Below are 22936 nucleotides of genomic sequence, written 5' to 3' on the forward strand. Positions count from 1 at the left end.
AAGTGCATGGCACTGAGCATTTGAACCCATCCACCATATCATAAAAAGCGTCTTCTCAATTAGATCCTCCCTTGTAGTTTAGCACAGGTAAATTATACAATAGTTATCGTATTCGAAAAAAAGAATTAGATCCTCCTCGCGATGTTAATTACCCATCGAAGCGCCAGGGAAAAAGTTCAGACGAAACAGGAGGACTATTTTTGTTCATTAAGAGCTTTGTGATTCCAAAACCAAGGTGGTCATGTAAACTTTAATTCCTCGAGCATTTAAGGTGATTAAATAGAAGCATTGAAAAATTTTCTATATCCCATACAAAGCTTAGGCATTTGTTATTTTGGGTTGGGCAGTTTCGGCCTTAAACTTGATTTCTGAAGGCCGTATCTTCAGAACTTTGACAGACTTTACGCGTCATCGAGTGAAAGCCGCGTGTGTTTGATTTGTATAATTAGAAAAAAATACTTGTACTTATATCATAGGTACGTTTTTTTTATATAATGTTTTTTCTCAAATGCATTACATTATATAAAAAAAAAAAAAAGTTACAATAATAATTCTGAATAATATTTCAAATAAATTAGTAGAATACGTCCAAGGGCCAAAAAATTCTTTTCCATCGTCACTAAGGGCAATTCTCGAGAGAGCCATCGTTTAAGCTCTCTGCTGCTTAGTTATAGCAAATATTAGAATTAAAGTGATTCAAATTAAGAATTTAACGTATCAGAATAAAATAAAATTCAAGACACTTGATACTGGAGCAATCGGCCCCAAAAAGAAAAAGGGAAAAAATACAAACCCACCTAAAACTACATAGAATTCAAACTTAAATTGAGATGACATAGTAACACGTATTTAAACCCTCTGACACATACACCTTGAATGCAAGAGAGATTAATTTCGCAACGGATCTTGTGTCTCACACTCTATGTCACTCTTTGTCCCACTTTTTATTATATTGCTATTTCTCCTTCATAAACATCATGTTTTAATTCTTTTTTATTTCCTTAAGATCCAATAACTATTAATTCAGTAATACACAAAATTTAACGAACTCAAAAAATCAAAATGCATAAAAAAATGAGATTTTTTATATATTTTCTGCTGTATTTTTTAATTTTCTATTATATATTACTTTTTTGAAACTGTTGTATTTATTTTTTACTGAATTAATAGTTACTAGATCTTAAGGAAACAAAAAAAAATAAAACATGATGTTTATGTAGGAAAAATAGCAATATAATAAAAAGTGAGACAGGGTGTGAGACAGAAGATCCGTTGCGGATTAATTTATAAAAAGAAAAATGAATGCATAGTGTACTGAACAGAACTTCCTTGCCACGTCAATTCTCTCCAATTGTAGTGTACCATAACGTCCACAACCATAACATGGACATTTGTGGTCTATAAATCCTGGGCAGGCGACTGCCTTTCTTCTTTAACGTTAATATCCCAGCAACCATAAACTTCAAACTTGCAAACAGGCGAAATCGTATTCCATTTCCACGCCCGGCCCACCCGGCGACAGAAGAGAGATGGACACCCTTCAAATTCTTCGCATGAATGGCGGAGAAGGAGAGACCAGCTATGCAAAGAATTCAGTCGTACAGGTTTGATTACATGCATATTATTAACCATGTCAGCAGTACATAATACTCGTAATTAAGATGTTAAGTACTCTATTACTAGTACATATAATACTACTTGACACTACTTCACATAGATTTAAATGTGATCCCTAGCAAAAGAGAGATGATATAAGATTTATACTTTATAGCCACTTAGACTGTTGGACATGATCTTATAAGTTATTTCTGTTCGTGTGAGATGTTTAAAAGAAGACATGGATGGATGTTGGGGATGATAGAGTAAATAAAGTTTCTTTTTGTTGCAGCCCTGTCTCTTTTTTTCCAATTGAACTTTTCTTTGGTTTCTTGTAGCTGGAAGTAACATGTAATCTCTCTTGATGTTACTAGCAGAGGAAGATAATGAGCTATGAAAGTCCAAGTATTGAGGAAGCAGTGACTGACATATTGTGCAAGAATTTCTCGGAGACCATGGGCATGACAGATTTAGGCTGTTCATCGGGGCCTAACACGTTAACGTTGGTATCAGAAGTCATAGACATGGTAAATTCCAAAAGCCAGAAAATGGGTTTTTCGCTTCCGGAGATAAGGGTTTCTCTTAATGATCTTCCAGGCAATGACTTCAACGATATATTCGTGTCATTGCCGACATTCTACCAGAAGCAGGAAGAAGAGAAGGGTAAAGGGTTCCGGAACAATTGCTTCATATCATGCGTGGCAGGTTCTTTTTATGGAAGGCTGTTTCCTAAGAAGAGTCTGCATCTCGTTCACTCTTCTTCAAGTCTTCACTGGCTATCTCGGGTAAATTTCTTCCAAGTTTTCTTTAGATAAAGAGACTATTAAAAGTTGGCAATTATTTTAGACATGGAAAGCAGTTTTTTTGCTTTTTCAAAGAAAAAGATGTCGGACAAAATTTGACTCCTTCAATTGCCTAATGCCAATATTTTCGAATCCTGTATCCGTATCTGATAGTTAGGAGTAAATACGACGCGAGAAAAGATCGAAAAGTTTAAAAAAAAAAAAAAAAAGCAAAAGATCTACTCGCAGTTAGAACTTTTATGTCAAAATAATTTGGGTATTAATTGCCAAAAAAAGAACCTTTCTGATTTTGAATTCCAATTGACATGACCGCAGTACAAAATCATAAACTATTATGGCAATAAAATTGTGACTGTGGTAATATCATCAGTCAGTTTTGTTTCAACAACCGTTTGATAGCTAGCGCCTTGAAGACAAAAATTCGATCGAATACTTTTCAATTTGGAAATGACAATTGGCTGATGGTTAGGATTTTTTTTTTTTTTTTGGAGACATTTAGGGAAAATCTGCAAAAAAAATAAAGGAAAACTGAATGGAAAACAAAAGCGTACTGTTTTTCGTCTCAAAATGCATTAGTGCAAAACCAGGAATGGTCGACTAAATTTCATACCTGCTACCTTGGCAATCCTGGTAATATGCTGCTAGCATGTCAATTTCCCTAGAGATATTAAGTAAAGTATCAAATTCAAATTACTTTTTGCGAATGCGATAATGATTGATCCTATTAATTAGTCTTCTCTAGTATGTTTTTCATTCTGTTATTTCTTTTCTAATTTTTCAACATTTTTCTTTTTTATACATTCAAGTTTGGGCGGTTTGACAATCAAGAAGTCATTTTCACAGCATTTTCAGTTCTTGAACTGTCGATAAACATAACGCAGGTGTACCACTTATAAGTGCTCTCCTGTTAATTTTTACTTTTTGGGAGAAAAGAGCCTTCTTCTTCAAAGAAAGCACGAAAATATTCCTCAATATTTTGGTGGCTGTACGCGACTACGCTCTCATTGACCCGAGAAGATAGAATGCACATGAATTGGATTCGTTTATTTCCTGCTTCATTCGTTAGAATAATTTGTCTATCTTGGATTCGAAACTGCCCCTTCATTAATAGCCAATAATACTCTTCTTCTTTAAAACTGGCTAAATTCTTAATAGCCAAGCTGTCAAAGAGACCCAACATTTTTCTTACTCAAAAATTAGAAGAACGAACTTTTCCTCAGAAATCACTCTGTGTAAGATCAACATCATGGATGGTTGTATTTGAGTTACGATCTTATTGGCGGATCACCTTTGTCTATATACTAACTTCAAGGATAAATATTCTATACATATATAGTTTATACACACTATCAAAACTTGATATATAAAAATCAATCTTAATACGGATAAAAAATTAAAAATTGATGGCAATATATATGTGTGTGTGTGTGTGTTTGCGCTTTACTAATATCGAATGCTTATGTATAGGCTCCTCCTCGTCTGGCTGTAGATGCCGCCGTACCTTTAAACAAAGGAAAGATATACATTTCCAAGACGAGCCCGTCAAGCGTTAGCAAGGCATACCTATCGCAGTTTCGGGAGGACTTGTCACTCTTTCTCAAGTCACGATCGGAAGAGATGGTCCCTGGTGGCCGCATGGTCCTATCGTTCTTGGGCAGGACCCCTGCAGATCCAGCCACGGAACATGGTGGCTACCAATGGGAGTTATTAGCCAAAGCCCTAACCAGCATGGTTTCCGAGGTGACATGCAAAAACTTTCCATTATAGTGTATTTGTTTTTTTCTTCACTTTCTTGGTAACAAAATTTTAACAACCATGCTATTGTCCTCACTAGGATAGTAGTATTGTACTTCTTCTAATTAAGTTCTAACAAAGCAAATGGCATTTTGAGAGCTTAATATTACTTCAACTTTGGGAATTTTGGTATCAGCAACGTCTTTTTTTTTTTGTTTAACTGTTTGATGCTGTTACCGTTAAATGCTAGTCCTAATCAGTAGTATTAACTTTTCTTTTCTTTTTTTTTGGGGGGGCGGGGGGGTTAAGGAAGTAGTATTAACTTTAACTATAAATTGCAGGGACGTGTTCTAGAGGAGAAAATTGATTCCTTTAATGCCCCTTACTATGCTCCATCTTTGGAGGAAGTAAGAAATGAGGTAGAAGAAGAAGGTTCTTTCGTGATTAACAGTCTGAAAGCCTTCGAAGTTGAGTGGGATGCAGGATTTCAAACCGATTCTGCTTGTGAAATCCAGGAGAACAAAGGCAAGATATCATCTAGGGGCGGCCGAGTAGCGAAAACCATTAGGGCCGTGGTTGAATCTATGTTGGAATCTCAGTTTGGAAGGGAAATTATTGATGATTTATTCGTGAAATATGCAGAATTGGTAGATGACTACTTCTCAAGGACCACGCCAATCTACATCAATTTGGTCCTGTCCGTCACGAGAAAGGGTCCCTAGCTAGAAGGAAGAACATATGATGATTACGGCGATTATGATCTATGGAACAATGAAATTGTCTGAATACTCCTTGAACTAGCTAGACAATACCATCACTTCTTTCGCAGAGGGTATATATGGATTTAATTTGCTTATATATGCTTCAATATTCAACATTGCAGCTGGAACTATTTTGATTTCCGTGTTCCATTTCAGTGTAATGTTTGCGGTGTAGACAAGGAAATTGCTGTTGTAGTTTCAAAATGAATGGTGCGTACATGCAAATTTACAATCCTTTGTGAACAGTGATTTCATGAAATCTTTGGGTGAAAATAGAAATAGGGTAATTGATGGTTGGAATTGTAAAGGCTACACGATATCTTTTCTTTTTATGTAATTGGGAAATCAATGCCCGATTGATTAATCGACAAGATTTTCACGCTCCGATCATTTCATGTAAGCTAATTATCCATATCTACATTTTCACCTTAATTTCTATTAATTTTTTATTTTGTATTAATTTTTTTTACTTGGGTTTTTCTCTTTTTTTTTTTTTGGTTAATTGTGTTGTGCTATTTGATGATGATGATTTAATAAATATCAGATTTTCTATCTAAATTGGATATATATTTTTTTAAATTCCTGATGATGATTATACTGCCAATCTGTGGTGTTATTCATTTAGATACATCAAATTTTAATAGATGAATTCAAAAGAATAAAATTCACTTAGAAAAACCACTAAGGTGCAAAGAAGTTATCAATAGTTTAGATCTCAATATCTGGCAGATAAAATTGACAACATGAAATAGTAAATTCATTCCAAGTTAATTGCATAACATAGTTTAGTTATATCTAAAAAGTTCTGACGAACATATGAAAAAAAAAAAAAAATCATGTCATCTTCATATCTAACTGATATAACTTAAGCAATTGCAAAATTATTCAACTATTAAAAAGATGTAAGGAATTAGGTGGTAATCAGTAGGGTGGGTAAGGTGGGAGATTGTATCCAATTTGAATGCAACTATCAGCTCACAAACGATAAAATAAAATATTTAGATTGATTAACATTCATGGATTAAGGTGTATACCTCAAATGGTTAGTAATTTATTGGTTTGTATTAGACTTCAAGATCTCATTAAGTTTGTATTTAATTGAGTCATTTTTATTTACTATTTTCAAATGAAATATAGGTGAAAATTAAACACGTACTCATTTTTCAATAATTCATGATCAAGTTAGTAGAGTCAAGTGATGTTTACAATTTGAAGTGATTTTCATCATATCGTTTTCTACAGTAAGGTTTCTGTGAGTTATGGCTAGAGAAACGTGCCAAAAAAATCTCAATCGTAGTAGAGCTGGTAATTGATGTTCTATTATCATTTATGGCTTGCATACTTTTGGCAATTAGAAAGCCAACCTTATATGCTACATGAATTGCAAAAACCTATGTATGGTTTCAATCAATTTTGTTTTGACAAGATCTTTTCGTGCACGTGTGTATGATTGTTCATGAAACTGGCTAGCTAATTCCAATATTTAACTAGAGTGACCCGCCTAAATCTCATCTCGTTAGTCAATAAATGTAATTAAAATTACTAACATATACTACTAACCCTCTTTTTTTTTTTTTTTGAAAGATTATTTTGCTACTCGTCAATTCTTTTGATTATTTAATTCTACTTTTTTTAATGCTTTGTGATATATATATATATATTTAGATTATTGTTTCGCCAAGTATAGTACCCTTTATTTGGCCGAATGGAGCATGTGTCGCAACGCAATTGTGATTCAAGTAAATATGATTATACTATGAGAGATAAAGTAAATACATTTCTTTAAAAGTGTGATTATCGATTTATAAAGAATTACTTGATTTGTTTAATTAAGAAATTAAGCACATATTGTTAGTCAAGAATTCACCTATCTAGTAGTTTTTAAGTTTCTTAAGTCCATTGTTATGAAATTGAGAAGCTGTCTTTCTTGTTTTGGTTCAATGGGAGTTTATAGGAGGAAAGGGGAAAATTGAGGGCAATCAAGTTATCATCACTTCAAGTTATTATATGGTTTTTAAATTTCTTGAAACCAATGTCATGAATTTATTGCAGGATCAAGTCATCAGGCTTACGTCGGCAATCGTTCATCATCACTTCAATCGAGTTGAGGGCAAGCGTTCGTCACGTCACTTCAACAGGTGCACGGCTGTGCGTAATAGTTTGCACTCCAAAGAATGCGATCCACAACCCATTCATCTATTCCAACAACAAACTCCAAAATGCCCAAAACCATTGGGCTCAAAGCCCAAATCAAGCTGATTCTAAAAATTAGTCAGCCCATAAACCTGATCTATATCAGTCTAAATTTTCCCGCTTTTCCAAGTCCCTTGCCCGTACATCAATCACTCAGCTTTTGTGTGTTGAAAAAAGTTGGATGTCATCAAATGAGCCAATCCCATTAATAAGCTTTGTAACCTTTATAATATTAGTATTTATGTGTTAGTTAAGTGACAAAAAAAAAAAAAAAAGAGTATGTTTTATTAGTTAAGTGACTATTTTTTATATAACAAAAAAAAAGGAGGAATTCAGTGAACAAAACATGTGATTTTTATATGCCGTGATTTGCTCCCAAAGCATTGCTTTCAGATGGAAAAATGGGTATGATCCAAAACAAAAATTCACGAGAAAAAAGGAATAAGTAAATCAAAGAAGAGGCAAAGAAGATCATCGTAAATGAGGTTTTAGAGCATCTCTCAAGTGGGATTGGCACTTGAGATGAGCATGCAGCTCAAAGATGACATCTTGCTGTATTTAACTTTTTTTTTTTTTTTTTTGTGTCGGATATATCTCTTGAGGTAATTTGCAGCAGCATCACTAATGGAATCACTTTGGATGATGATTCAAGTATTTGGATGAAAATGCTGTGATTATTGACGTGATTTGCTCAATCATCTTAGGACTTTTTTCCAGTGCCTCACTACTGGCTTTTTATTTCTTGCATGAACTCAATTTTGGGGCTGAAGATCCCAGTAGGCAGTAGCATGCCTCAAGTTTTTTGCAAGGTATCTCCTAGCATCAAGGAATTGTTAAATCTTTTCTTCAATAACCTTTTTTTTTTTTTCTTTTCCATAATTTTGTTATAGTAGTTACTTCACCTTCCTTTGTTCATTTTAATTCAATTTTGTGGCTGGCTGGTCGCCATCAGGGGGAAGGGGATTGACACAGATCCAATTTCCAAACACCAAAAAAAAAAAAAAAAGGGGCGATCCGGTTTCAAGATTGAGGAGTGGTTGGCCCAGTCGCGTAAATTGTATGATGGCAGATGCAAGAAGAAGAGGTGGAGGGAGGGCTTTAAATTACAGAAAAGTGAAGCAATTGCTTATCAATAGTTATACAATGATTGCAGAAGGAAAGGAAGACCCAAAAAAAAAAAAAAAAAAAATCAATTTTAGTAAGTTACGCTTGTCTTCAGGGTTGTTGGAGTTGGAGTTGGGCACAGTTTTAAATAATGCTGCTTGCTAATTAACTAGTAATCCTGATGAAGTATGTAATGGCCATATATATGTATGTATGTATAGTATTTTACCTATCAAGTATTAGTTGATGAAGTCATGAAAGATGCCAATTATCCAAAATGGTTGACTATTGCATGCAGTTCAGCTAGCCAGGCCGGTGAAAATGAAGTACCACCAACATTGGCTGTCAAGCAATATTTGGTGAACGGTATAAAAGATGTTTATACAACAAGATTAGAAAGAAAAAAGAAAGTAATTAACAGTCAAATTTGAGAATCGAATAGCACAGCCCTTTTTTTTTTTTTTTTACTTTTAGATTATGAATTTTGAGGTCAGATTTGTGTTATAAAGCGGTGGGTGGATTCGGTCAAGAACAACAGTCAAGAACCATTGCAAAAATTCATACGCTGTTTTGATTTTGGTAAGCAATCAAGCAAGGTTGGTTGCTGATTTGCATTCATTGTTCCATCCTCTCTTCTTAATTCTGAGCCTTTCTCTCATCAAACACATACACTAACTGGTTGCAAGAAACGGTGTGCAATTTTGTGATCAACTTGTACGTCTTCAAAGTCCAAAGCCGTCACCAAACCAATCATATATATATATTATATGCAGATAATAACATTCCCAAGTGGAGCATGCTCAGACATGTACAGAGTCATACTTTCTGGCCAACACCTAATTAAGAGCTTTCCAAATATGGACCCCTAATATGAGGGGAACAGACAAGGGACGCCGTGTTTCACTACGGAAGCTTTTAAGTTCCCCGTTACTACAACTAGCTACTTCCACAATTTGGAACATGCAAACAAAACCCTCTTGGGAGTTCGAGTACAAAGCATGATTAGTTGCGCTCGATCTACTTTCTTTATTTCGTAAGGTTGGCATTCCTCTTTTTTTCGCAGTACCACTGACTTTTCTTGCTTTCAATGGGAACCACGTACCTGGACATTCTTCACATTCTTTCCTCAATGCTAAGCAATATATGTAATACCTGCGCCTCGCGCCTTGTGATATTTTTGGTGTCATTCACTAGACAAAGCATCCTGTGATGGCGATCTAACGACAAGTCGCCCAACAAAGAATAAATTCCATTCAACTTCTTACACTAAAGTTTCTTTACATTTCTGTACTCCTTTTCCAAATTCCAATTGTCTTTCGCTATCATCTTGCTGATTCCTTTTTTTTTTTTTTTTTTAAAAAAATTAAAGGCCTTTTTTTTTCGTGTGTTAGGTACTAGTGATACTGCCCACAGCTCTCACAATAAAACATGAACTAAAACAAAGTGATCGAAGTTCGAATTTGAAGTAAATTAACGGATGCCACCGGTGCGATCTTTGTCTTATTAATCACCGCCTCAAGGAAGGATGGACGTACAATTCTTGGTTAGATTTTCGCTTTAATTTTAGTGTCTACTTTGCTTTCATCTGGGTTTGCCGCCGGGAATGTTGCATCGTGGTGGATGGAAAATTATGAGATATACGCTCAACAATTAATCCATATATGATCGATCATCCAACACATAAGTGGCGCGCATTAAATATCTGTCGAAGACAAATTAAACTAACTTGAAAGGTTCAAAAGCTGCGGCTGGTGGGAAGGTAAAGTAACAGTTGTGGGGACGAGAACAGCTTTTGAAATAGAATTTGTTGCAGTTTAGGCAGCAAACACGGCTTGAATTCCTTAAAACAAGACTTATTCTACTGCTGATGACGTTGACTTGTCCACTCCAATGCTATGATTTAGTCTTCTTCATTGACATTAATCCCCACAACAATAACATCGTCGGTAGTCTCCAACAAAGACTGCATGTCGTTCAATCATACCACCAAAAATCCCTTGATCAAACCCTGAAAATCCATTCGAACTCGGGCTAGCTACTAGATATTGCTTCTTCTACTCTCCCTGATATAAAATGCGCTTAATAAATTAATTATGCTGTTCTCACCGAAATTCTTTAGCAAATTTAGCTTTGCTGCATGGAATCTAACGAGATTACACTGAATGTGCCCTTACCGAACAGCTAGCATCATGATAGTTTGATGATGGTCGGATTTTTGTGTAGTTGAACCTCGAGTTTTCCCTCCCTCAATGAGTTTTTCACTTTCTTGTCCTAAATCTTGACGTGGAATTAAATAGGCAAGGGTATAGGGTTTTTTGTTTTTGTTTTTGTTTTTTTTTTGGCCCCCTCCAACGCCATCTGATTAAGAAAGGAAAAATGACAAAGTGCAGCAGTAGTCTGTAGCCATGTAAAACAGATACTAGCTATATGTTATGTGGCCACTAATATCAAACCATTTTGAAAGCCAGTGAATAGTAGATATAACATAAGTGAAATGACAAACTGGAGCGACATGCATTTCGACATATGAGCTTTTCTTAACAATAAATGTTCCCCTCAAAGCTGTAATAGAACTGTTATCCATCACCGTTAGAGCAACTGGCCGGTGTTCTTCCTCTTTTCTTTTAGCCTGTTGTTTCTTAAATGGAGTACAAATCGAACGCATACGCTAATATGTTTAAACAGCATTATGAGTCCATATCACAAGATATATAGATCGTCAGTTAACTTCTGAGTAGCTTCCAAGAAGGCATGACAAAGGGTTGAGGTAATAAAATAAAAACAATTTTAACTCTTACGATTAGGGGTGTGCAAAATCGAAAAATTCCGATTTACCGACCGAATTCGAATTGAATTCGGAATTTTCGAAATCGGTAAATCGGAAATCGGAATCGAATTCGGATTTTCCGAATTCATATATTTCGAATTTGGTTCGAATTCGGTAATGGAGTTTTTCAAATCGGAATTCGAATTCCGATTTCGATTTCAAATTCTTTTTTAATATATAAATATATTTTTTATACATGTAATATAAAATTTATACTATATAATATTTTATAAAATTTATAAAATATAATATAATATAATATAAAATTTATAAAATTTATATATTATTATATATTATTATAAATTTTATATTATATAATAATATATAAATTTTTCCGAATTCGGTGAAATCGGTGAAATCGGAATTTACCGAATTCCGAATTGAATTCGGTACGAATTCGAATTCGGAATTGGTGAATTCGAAATCAAATTCGGTCGAATTACCAGGTACCAAAATTTCGAAAAATTCCGAATTCAAACTTCCGAATTACCGAATTCGAATTCGATGCACACCCCTATTTACGATTGAGCATCTTTTCATTTGATATCCCGGATTTCACACTTCATGAAATTGCTACCTGTTACCGAAATAAGACAATCAGAAGGATAATACTAGCTAGGGATGTAATTGAGTCGAGCCCGAGTCAAGTTTTTGACTGAATTGCTCGTGAGCAGTTTGATTACAGCACTAGATAAAACTACTACTCCCTCCGTCCCACTTTGTTAGTCTTGTTTTCCTTTTTCGTCCGTCCCAAATTGTAGTCCACTTTTCCATTAAGAAATGTAGTAATCTTTCAAATTGTCTAAAATACCCTTATTAAATATATTGTTATTAATACATTGTTATTAAATACTAACCCACTACATTGAATACATTGAGTTTTTCCAATACATTGAATACATTGACTACATTGATTAGCATAAGGGTATTTTAGGAAATTATTAATCTAAATTTATGTTTCCAACCAAATTAATTACACTTTCTTAATCTGTGTGAAAAAAAAACCAAGACTAACAAAACGGGACGGAGGGAGTACAAGATTTATGTACATGCTGCTACCAGAACTCAAATTAGACAGATTGATGTACAATAGTATGTATCAAGAGAAGGAATACAATTTAGCCAAATTGCTTGTGCTGTTCCGAGCTGCAAAAAGATTATGCACTACGTACTATATTATATTTCCGAAGTACTTTAGTCATAAATTTTTGCTTGTGCTTTAGTTTCAAACAAAGTTTAAAGACCAAATTTGGGGGATGGGATAGACTCAACAAATCCGACGGTATTGAGGGGATATTAAACCATCATCATTTCAGATTCCCGGGCTTTTGGTCCTGAGATGGGATTTATAAATTGGGGATTTATAAATTATAATCCGGAGAGTAAATGATTGGTGTGTATTAAATTTATATGAAATGATGGACAAGTACAACGTTTGGTTTTAGTGCTCCCACAGACAGAAAAACAACGCAAGGAAAAGTGAAAAAGAGAGTCTACCAATTAAACAAAACAGGACGACAACTCACTCTTTCATTTATTTTGTTCCAAAACTTGCACACAATTGGACAAGAGCAAGCAGCTGCTAGATCGTATGGTTAGGACCCCCCCCCCCCCTCATCCATCCATCCATCCATCCATCAATGACAAAATCTTACTAATAAATTTCCACTTAAATCACTCCCAACCCCAACACAACTCCCCCCACTGTGCAATCCAGCAGATGGGCTCTAGCAACTACCGGCCTACTTCCTTCGTTCATTCATAGTATTTTATTCTTTGGCTGCCCAAATTAACATATGAGAAAAGTTTTATATATTGTATAAATAAATTTGTAGATAGATGGTCAATTAGTCATGGCGTTGGAATTGGCTGGAACCCAAAATAATGGAAACGCCTCTAGGAGCAAGTTCTGTGGTCATTTATGCATGCCCTTTTTCTTGTTCTATATTTTTTTTTTCTTCCAAAAAATGGAGCTGCATTTGCATAATTCTTTTTTTCCCTTTTTAGGTCTCTTAAAATGGAATGGCATCCCATGGAAGCAGTCTAGAAATCTGACTAGTCAAGAGAGGAGGGCATTAATGATTAATCCCATGACCTACGGGTCAATGACAATAGTACATATAGGACAGGGAATTATGTCCAATTAATTGGATGGAAGGAGTCAAGAAATTCCATTCGTCGATGCAGAAGTGCTTTGATCCGTTGACCTATAGTTCAATAATAACAATAATTTTATTCAAAAAAAAATTATGTCGAATTAACTGGGAACATAATAGATTTATTGACGCCAAATTTGTTTTAGTCGTGGTTTAAATTTACATTGAAAACATTCATTCAGGGCATTATTATCTTGATATGTTGTTGTACATGGTTTGTTTATTTAATACAATATGCGAACTAGTTGGATCCGCAATTAATTAAGTGTTTATTCAATTATCGGTCAGCATTTCAAACGACACACGCTCGGTAGTAACTTTTTATCACACTTCACTATTCTTTCGGAAGCGACCGGTGTTATGTTCCACGGAAAGCATTCTCTCCGACCATCCCAATTCCCTATTCCAAGGGTAAAAGGTAAATATAGTACTCCCTCCGTCCCACCTTGATAGTTCTGTATTTCTTTTTCATCTGTCCCAAATTATAGTCCACTTTCCAATTGACGAATATAGTTGTATTTTAATTTTTCTAAAATACCCTTATTCAATGTAAGTAGTTGTTACTATAAACCTATCCCATTTAATGAGAGTTGATTCTTTTGTACCATCCATTCAAGTTCCCATAAAATTGTACCATATTTAATATGAGGGTATTTTAGGAAAATAGCAATCTAAATTTACATTTCCAACAAAATTAACTACTTTTTCTTAAACTGTGTGAAAAAATAAACAGGACTATCAAAGTGGGACGGAGGGAGTAGTAATATATGTATATATATAATTACAAGTAAAAGTAAAAAGAATGGTAGCGGTGCCAAGAAAGCACGCAATTAATTGAAATTACACTCTTTTAAATGCCTAAAAGTAGACGAAAAGTGCCTTTTCCTAGACAAGATTACAAGCTTTTAAAGGGTTGATGATTGATGATGCATCAATATTTAGTTTAGTAACTATCATTACATTTAGATAGTATGATTGACAAATTATCATTCGATCATCACAACAATCGAGTAGTAGCTATTATTAGTTACTAGTAATATTCATCTTGGAAATGCTATCAAGAAACATATATACTATGTCAAAATCCTGACGTAATTCATTTGAATCGAGACATGAAAATGAAATAAGTTCTCTATTCTATTGCTGCGAATCCAGAAGTTTGATGCCGCGCCTGTTAGACTCACGCGGTCGTTTATTAGGCAAGATTAGTTGACACGGTAGACTAAAGTTTTGATTCTTCTGCCCTTCGACAAATTGCCACATTATTTTCAGGGACCCTCCTCTGCTTTGTTGAAGAGGGGAGACCTCCATCCTGAAAATGATAGTCTAAGGCATTATTAATGCACAACAACAACCTTGCCAAAATAAATAAATGAAAAAGTACCATTTTGGATTTTTATTTTTTCAAAAAAATTTTACCTTTTTTCTATGAACATATGTTTTATTCATATTTTTACCTTGCGTACATCAAATTGGTGCAATACATTTTTTTTTAATATAAAAACTCCAGAAAATAGCAATTCAACTGGATTCAACGGAAGAAACAAACAAGAAATTGTCGGTACTCGCACATAATTAGCTATTTTTGTAAATTCCCAAATAAATTTTTATTAAAATTCTATGAGAGCCAAAAAAAAAAAAAAACAACATTTGTATAGTCAAGAGTCAACCCGAGCATCCATAGTTTTAGTATGGCGTTGTGGGAGTGACCCCGGCTTCAGCAAGTCAAGTTTAAAACTAGACTTAGCTGGTCTTCCTCATGCATGTGCCTGTAGTACTACGCTTCCTTTACTCTGCTTCTCAATTCATCAAAGCTGTTCTTCTTTGACTACTCTGCATTTCACACTATCAAATAATCAAATCAAACATCAGTAATAAATGATTTCACTAAACGGACGACAAAATAAAGACCCAATCGAAAAATGCCAGAACTTTCACCCCCTCGCTAGCTTGTGACGACGCTTAATAAAAAAATTCATTTTCATGGCTGGCACTCCCATTTCTTCCTACCTTCACAAAAGGGTGAACAACAGTCTCCTAATGCTGACATCTCGAAACAAATAATGGATACCAACAGGAGAACTAGCAGAAATTGAAGATACATATCTATAAATAACGATTAACAGCTCAGATAATAACATCTACTGAAAATAACACGTCCAAAAGCTAGGTGGGTACCTTTTAGCCTCAGCCAGATAGATACTCTGATGGATGATCCATTTCTACCTCGAAATCATGACACAGAACCATCATAATGGCCTTCTACTTCTGAGTATCAAATATCACTCTCGTGAGTATCAAATATCACTCTTTTGATAATGGGCTTTATCAACCAATTTCAGTGCAGAATAAAACAAAACAGAGACAGTAAAGCGGAAGGCATCCATCAACTCCTAATCCACATTGAGTTCATGGCTAATTGGCCACAGACTTGTACTTTTACAGCCCAGTGATCACTCCACCACCAGTAGCTTGCACGCTTATGCTAGAGCACTGTACAATAATATCCCAAACAGTTTCGTCCCATGTCTTAGAATTGGCCAGCCAGGGCGGTGAAAGCATATCGATCGTCATCCAGAAATGGTACTTGGAAATAAAATTAAGAACAAGTCTCGCATAAATTACAAGGAAAAGGAGAAAGATACTCATTATTGGCGCAATAAAAGACGCTTGCTAATTATAGAGAAACAGAGAAGTAACAAGAAGCTGCTATACTACAGTCTCTGTGCATCCGAAACCATGGTCACTAGAATATTCATAAGGAAAATAAACTCAGACCATATTTTTCATCCAACATCTTTTCTACTGCTCGTGAAAATAGATCAGTGAAAACTTCTCAACTCACACTTGCACATCTGTAACTTTTCCTAACGTCTTTCTTCGCTCTCCGTTTTCAGCTAATTTCTGTTCCATAAGAAACTTCTGCCGCTGCTCAATAATACCGTCGATCATCCGATTGAAATCTTCGTCGCTCATATTGTCCACCGTGTCAAATGACGTCGCCTTTGGCCTTTCGGTCCTTCCTCGACCGACCTGAACCGTCTCCGACCGTCGGAGCTCTCCCTGCGGCTTCACCGCGATCTCTCTCTTCGGCTTCTCCGACTGCATCCTCTGAAACTTCTCAATCCGTTTTGCCGCCGTCTCTATGGCCGTCGTCACAGCGTCGCATTGCTCCGCCTTCTCCTCCGTCCACAATATGATCTGCTTCTCCTCCGCTTCGCCTCCATCGCCGCCTCCTGCGCCTGCAATCACGTCCATAGTCTCCGGCGTAGCAGGAATTTCTGGCGGAGGAATGTTAACGCCTCCCGAGCCTGCAACTTTTTGCTGTGGAGCATGAGCCTGGCTGTGACGGGCATATTCGTCGTAGAGATCATCGTCGCCGGAGTTCTCGCTACCGGCGCCGGTTCTTCGACAGAGGAAAAAGAGCGCGACGATGATGACGTTGCCGATGAGAAAAACGACATGCGGATTAAACAGATAGTCTGCAACTTCGAACAAAATCCTCCCGGAGATTTTCAGCGCTCCGGGAAGACGGGTGGAGGACCAGGAAATCAACAGGAGCGCCACCAAAACTTCCAGAAACTGAAAAAGTTTCATAGTCCTCCGGAAACGGTTATACCTGGCCATCGCCTTCGCCTTCTCAAATTTCACGTTGTCGAACACTTGCTCTTGAGAATCCATTTTTAAATCCTCCTCCAAACACGCTGATTAAATCTCGAGTGAGTGCGGGAAATGAAGAGAGTTACTCGGTAAATGGCAGTAGAAGTTGGAAAGAGTCGAGACTATTTGTGAGGGGGCGGTGGATTTAAGAAAGGAAGGAGAGAATTTGGAAAAGAGAAATGATCAGCGGGAGTTAATTTGGAAAAGGGGAGAAGGGAGAAAGGAAAAGGGAAGAGAGTAGAAGCAATATATGCAGAAGTGCATATAACTATAGAAACAGATACTATCATATGCATAGAAACACAGAGGAGAGGAAAACACACACACTCACACGCGCGCGCACACTAGGAGAAAGAGGGATAGGCAATTTGTTGGTGTAAATGAGAGGGTATGGTAGGTTTTGGATGCTCGAATGAATTTTGTGTTTGGTTATGGAGGAAATGCTCTGATGATGGAAGGAAAGTTTACAGAGCAAGGCATGGTTTTATAGGCGCGGAGCAGGGAAGAGAATCGTCGGGGTCCATGGGGTAAGTGGAGCCAAGAGAAACTTGTTTTTTGTATTTCTTTTTCTTATTATTTTTTTCTCTTATGGTTGTTTTTGAATAGGTCTACACTTGCTACTATTATGGTTTATGACTTTCTCGCTCTTTCTTTTCTTCTCTCATGCTATGATTTACGAATTGTGACTCCTTTCCATTTTCTTCACATATGATATGATATGGTTGTCATCTTGGCTCTTTTTTAGAGCAACAAGGAGGCTTGGCTTACAATTCACTAGTTACTTTTCCGGGACATGAACAATAATCGTATGCTACTAATCATTTCTAATTACACGGGACGATGAAGAGGGTCAATTAACAATTATATGCACGAGTGTGTTTGGACAGTGAATTATTTAATACTTTTTACGATATGATACACATATTTGCCCGTAATCCTGTTTTTTCATGCGGATAAAAGCTTTATATTTACTCATTATTGATTGCTCGTGACCCTGTTTCATGCGAATAAAGTCTTAGGGCATGTTTGGATTGCATTTTCCGTCATTTTTCATGGAAAAATTACTGTAGCGATTTGATCTATGTGAGAGAAAAAGGTGATAGGGAAATATGATCACGAAAAACGACAATATTTTCCGACGAAAACAAGCAATCCAAACACACCCTTACATTTACTCATTATTGGTGCAAATCAAAACTTAGAACACCCTGCTATGCTATCGAGCATTTTTTTTCTCTCCAATTCAATGATTCATTGTCACTTGAGCAATGTTTTGAGAGAGGCTGATGTTTCTATTTGAAAAGTTCTTTAGTTAGGGAACGAATTAGAGAGAAAAAGTTTTTTTTTTTTTTTTTTTAAAAAAAAGGGAAAAAGGACGGTGGTGGTTTTTGCTAATAAAACAGGGTGGTTGTGCGGTGGGAGGAAGTGTGAAGTGACATTTTTTTTGTTTGTAACATAACCGCGTGTGAGCCAAACCGGGGCAGAGTGTAAAGCCGCGAGACCAAGACCACGCCCACGCGTGGAATAGTAGTCTAGTACCGTACCTAAGTTAGTTTTTGGGTACAGCTTTGCTTTGTCAGTTTGTCCAAGGACGGGATGTTCTTCCTACAACCTCTAGGCTTTTTCGCTTTTAAATTATGCTGTTGGGTTTGTTATGTTTCTCAGAGCTCAGAAACCGGGAAAAGAATCAGGACAAAGATTATTTAGATTTTTCTTCTTTTGCCTTTTGGGGAAATTTTTCTTCCTTCTTTCCACATTTGGTGCTTGAATTACTAAATTCTTATGCCCCTAGTGTACAGTAATCAGTATTGGTTGTCTGGCCTGGCGTGCAATAATGGGTTTGAAGATGTTGATGAACAGAGGACTTGGTATGCGGTGCGATGCTTGTATACCTACTACTGTAATCTTGTGAGTCCCATGCAATGCCCAAAAACCAACAGTGCGTGATCCCGAGCCACTACAACTACAAGAGAGGATGCTTGTGCTGAGAACAACAACGATGCATCGGATGATAAAGCTGAATTCTGAAATCTGAATTCATTAAAGTATTGAATTATTAAATATTAAATTAAATACATATGAGTGTATCAATTTTTTGATATCAAATGCGTCTGAATATATTAAAATCTGAATTCATTAATTTTAAGTGCTAAATTGAGTTATCAAACAGGATTTAAATTCTTCTCTTTAGTGTAAAAGAAAAAAAGAAGATAAAGAAAAGTAGCGGAGTAGTAAAAGATTGAAGTCAGGTTCAAAAATCTCGTTACCTATTGTGATAGGTTCCTGTAATTGGACATGACATAGACTCTCTATCTTAGCATATAGTAGAATTGATCTATGAATAATGGATATCACGGCTTGAGATTATGATTAGGTGCAAATTTTTTTTGTTGCCTTAAAAGACGTGCACAATTATATGGTATTCAACTTTGAGGGATTGAATTACTAGCTAGTAGTAGTAGTAGAAGTGGTTGGTGACTGAGCGAAACTTTCCTTGAAGGCACGGTCATGTTCCAATGAGCCTTCCATCTTCATATGCTTGCCAGTTGCCATCAGTAGTGTTTCTTTTTTTTCCGGACACTGAAATAAACGCACACACATAATTAATTAGATTAAGCACGAGAGTCAATCTAAGGGGATCCACAGAGCAACCCGATCCAACCAATTGGTGACAAGACGGACACCCCATGAACCTTAAATCCAAGATGAAAACCCCACGATCTTTCGATGTGGGATAGAAGCCCAATCCCCCGTGCACACCCTCACCAAATATGGAATTGTTTTTTCCGGACACTGAAATAAACACACACTTAATTAAACTAAGCACGAGAGTTAACGGATAAATCGACCCAATAAACAATCAGTCTAAAGGGGACCCAGCCATCAGTAGTGTTTCGTACAAGTACGAATTGAGTACTACTTCTACTACTACTATTTTGCATTTTCTGAATTTCTACATCTACTGCTACTACTTGTTTACTTAGCAACCAGAAACAAATCTGCGACCAATTCCTGTGGGATGGTAGAGCTCACCAGCCATCAAAAACCTGTCCAGCAACCAAAAAACATTAGATGCCAAAAAATGCAGCAGGCAGGCTGGCTGATTTGACCTGTCTAAGACCGAGAGGAGGGTCTGTAATGGTTGAAAAATTTTAAGTAAGTTAAAATCGATTGTTTCTTCACGTCCCACTGTCGACTCGACGGTGCCCAGCACCTCACCCTCCCCGACGGGGGCCGCCAGTCCACTTCCTTCCTCCTACCCTCTCAGCTATTTCAATCATCATGGCCAAAAAGACAATAATATCATTAGAAGCTCATTGGCTAATAATCTGATACCCTCTCAGCTATTTCAATCATCATAGCCACTTCCTTCCTTCCCCCTTTTTTTCACATATATATATATATATATATATATATATATATATATTTTTTACAGGGAGCGAAAAATGTAGCTGAACGAAATGTGGTAGAATATATATATATGTTTAGCAAACTCTTTAACTGCCATACAATTAATTATACACTCAAGTAAAAGAATATTTGTAAAGAATTGGGGTCACATTAATTAAACATATCCGTTTAAGGAAAATTATATATAGTACTAAAATCTCGGGTTTCTTGTCCGCTTTTTCTTCTTTCTTCCGCCATTCAAAATCATTGCGGTGAATATGCTTTTGAAGCCAAAGAGAAAAAGTGAAACTTCACAAATAAAAGGAGCAGTGAAACAAAAGAAAAGATCACTCCGATACAAATTCTGGTCATTGACGTGAAGATGAAGAGTCCAATTATGTGTTGCATCATGCATGGGAAATTTAGGTGAAAAGAAAGCTAAAAGTAGCCTAACACTAATGTACTTTGAGACCTTTCCTACAAGACAAGACAAGACAAAACAAACCCATGAACTCGTGTGGATCTGGATCTTTGTTTGAATTGTAAGTTTTTTGAGATTATTTGAAAGATTTTTACTGTAGCACTTTTTGTGATGTGATGTATGTGAGATAAAAAGATAATTAAAAAGATAAAAAGATGTATTAAAAATTGTAATGATGATGTAAGCAAATAAAACTGGATAAATAATGCACAATCCAAACGACCTAAGGCCGACCATGATTTGAGATCATCGCACATTCACTTCAAGTTGCATTTGCCCTGAAATTTGAATACCCCCTTCAGCTTCATGTCACGCGTTACCTATCATCCCTACCCGTTGCTACCTCCACCTTTCTCCAATTCCCATTCATGACGTACATGACCCAAAGAAGAAAAGAATCATTATCTGGTCTGACATGGATTCTGGCATTCATTTTTTCCTTTTTTAACTTGGCCTTGCCCACTTCGCGTAGACAGCATAACAAGATTTATTACTGATTAACCTGTAAAGATTCCAGCCTCCCTTGCAAGAATTGGACAAAAAAAAAAAAAATTGGAAAAAATTGGATTGGGTGACGAGATGAGAACGATGGCAAGTGAAAAATCATAAATTTAAGATCTCGAACGACGAAAATACTATGTATGTGACCGAACTTAGAGGCTAATGATTTACATCAAGTAACATACTTTCTTCTTCACGTGTATGTGTCGAACTAATTTACGAAGACCCCCCCTCTCCCCCTCCCCCCCCAAATAAAAAACAAACAAAAGAAAAAAAAACAACAAAAGGAAAAAAAAAAAACAACTGGAGAAGCTTTGATGAGTCAAAACTTGACAAGTGCCTATTCCAAATTGTTCATGGCCAATATCTAATTTCTACGGAGGAAAATGATTGGAGGCACCCGTCAAACACGTCATTTCTATTGCATGTCTTCATGAATTTAAAGAAAACCTCTTGTCACGATTCCTAGTGCTCTTTTGCGTTCATTCACGAGCTATATATATATATATATATATATACCCTTTTTGGATTAATCAAAATTACTTTTGTTTTATCCAGCTACATAGTTCTTTTTTCCCCCCGGTAAGACTTATTGCCATTTTCCGATGATATTGATTTTATGTACATTGGTACTGCTATAATATAGTCAATTTTTGTGTTTATACAAAAGAATCCTACATTAATCTTTTAGGGTTCTATGGAATATCGTTTAATGTGATTTTAAACCTAAAGGTCTGTATTCTCTTTTGCATGCAAGAATTGTTTTTTTGATAAAAAAAAAAGAAGTCAATATTATTAATAAACTACATGAAAATCGTCCAACATGATTTTCTTAACAAAGTAATCTATATTAATGGCAGAAAATATATTGACTATGTCACAGACATATTTGATCTGAAAAATCATTAGAATTAATAGAGTTACACAATATAAAAGATTATACTGTAAATTACAAATCATCAAATCTGACTAATTGAACGAGTTGCTCCATAGATATTTGTGCATATCTATTCTCTCAGATCTGCTATCCAACTGATTTAAGTTCAAAACTGACGTTGACATCTGACGAGAAGACCAAAAAATTCTAAATCTAACATATAGATCTAAAAAAACTCTTAGATCTGAGAAAAAATAACAAAAACTAAACAAAACTCTCACTAGGATAACGTAGAAGAGAAGAAAACTCTCACTAAAATACATTAGGAGGGACTTTATTAAATAAAAAGCAAGAATAATAGGATACGAAGGGAAACCTAAGTTTAAGGCCAACATCTTGATTTAAGGCCAATGTCTCCCTCCCATGGAAGAAGAACAGTAGAGAAAAGGTTGAGGGTAAAGAGGAATGTATGACAAGAATTGTTTTAATTGGCTGCCATGTATATGTTTATACGTAAATTCATTCTTGTTCATTCAGGCATGGAAATGCAGGGGATAGCTTTTACAAGCCCAATTGGCAATTTTCTTTGATCACTGAAAAAGTAGAGAGACCAATACCTATAAAGAAACAATGAAGCTAGCTAGAATTATAAGAGTTGGTTTTACTTTTCTTTTTCATTCCGGGGAAATCTGTGCTTGGTCTTTTCATGGCATATAGGTCTTGCAGAATTTAATTTAACACATTGCATGTATTGTAGCATCCCAAACAGTTCAATTCTGCAATTCATCCAATGGTGACATTATCCGTTTAGATTGCCCCCAAAAAAAAAGTCACTAATTCTCATCAAGAATTG

At 35.8% G+C, this 22936-nt stretch overlaps 1 protein-coding gene across 1 annotated transcript; it reads left to right on the forward strand.

Moving 5' to 3' along the window:
• The first annotated feature begins 1435 nt into the window (after positions 1-1435).
• Positions 1436-5139, forward strand: LOC113710871 (probable jasmonic acid carboxyl methyltransferase 2). The gene is made up of 4 exons (XM_027233930.2): positions 1436-1604; positions 1974-2381; positions 3867-4139; positions 4475-5139. Exons 1-4 carry the CDS (start codon positions 1530-1532, stop codon positions 4853-4855), a joined length of 1137 nt encoding a protein of 378 aa, XP_027089731.2. The 5' UTR covers positions 1436-1529; the 3' UTR covers positions 4856-5139.
• Positions 5140-22936: the final 17797 nt, after the last annotated feature.

Source organism: Coffea arabica, chromosome 10e, assembly GCF_036785885.1.
Source record: "Coffea arabica cultivar ET-39 chromosome 10e, Coffea Arabica ET-39 HiFi, whole genome shotgun sequence".
Classification (NCBI taxonomy): Eukaryota; Viridiplantae; Streptophyta; class Magnoliopsida; order Gentianales; family Rubiaceae; genus Coffea; species Coffea arabica.

Coding starts and splice junctions, on each gene's coding strand:
- LOC113710871 (XM_027233930.2), top strand. CDS start 1,530: ATGGACACCCTTCAAATTCTTCGCATGAATGGCGGAGAAGGAGAGACC. Junction 1,605..1,973: donor CAAAGAATTCAGTCGTACAG/GTTTGATTACAT, acceptor TGTTACTAGCAG/AGGAAGATAATGAGCTATGA. Junction 2,382..3,866: donor GTCTTCACTGGCTATCTCGG/GTAAATTTCTTC, acceptor GCTTATGTATAG/GCTCCTCCTCGTCTGGCTGT.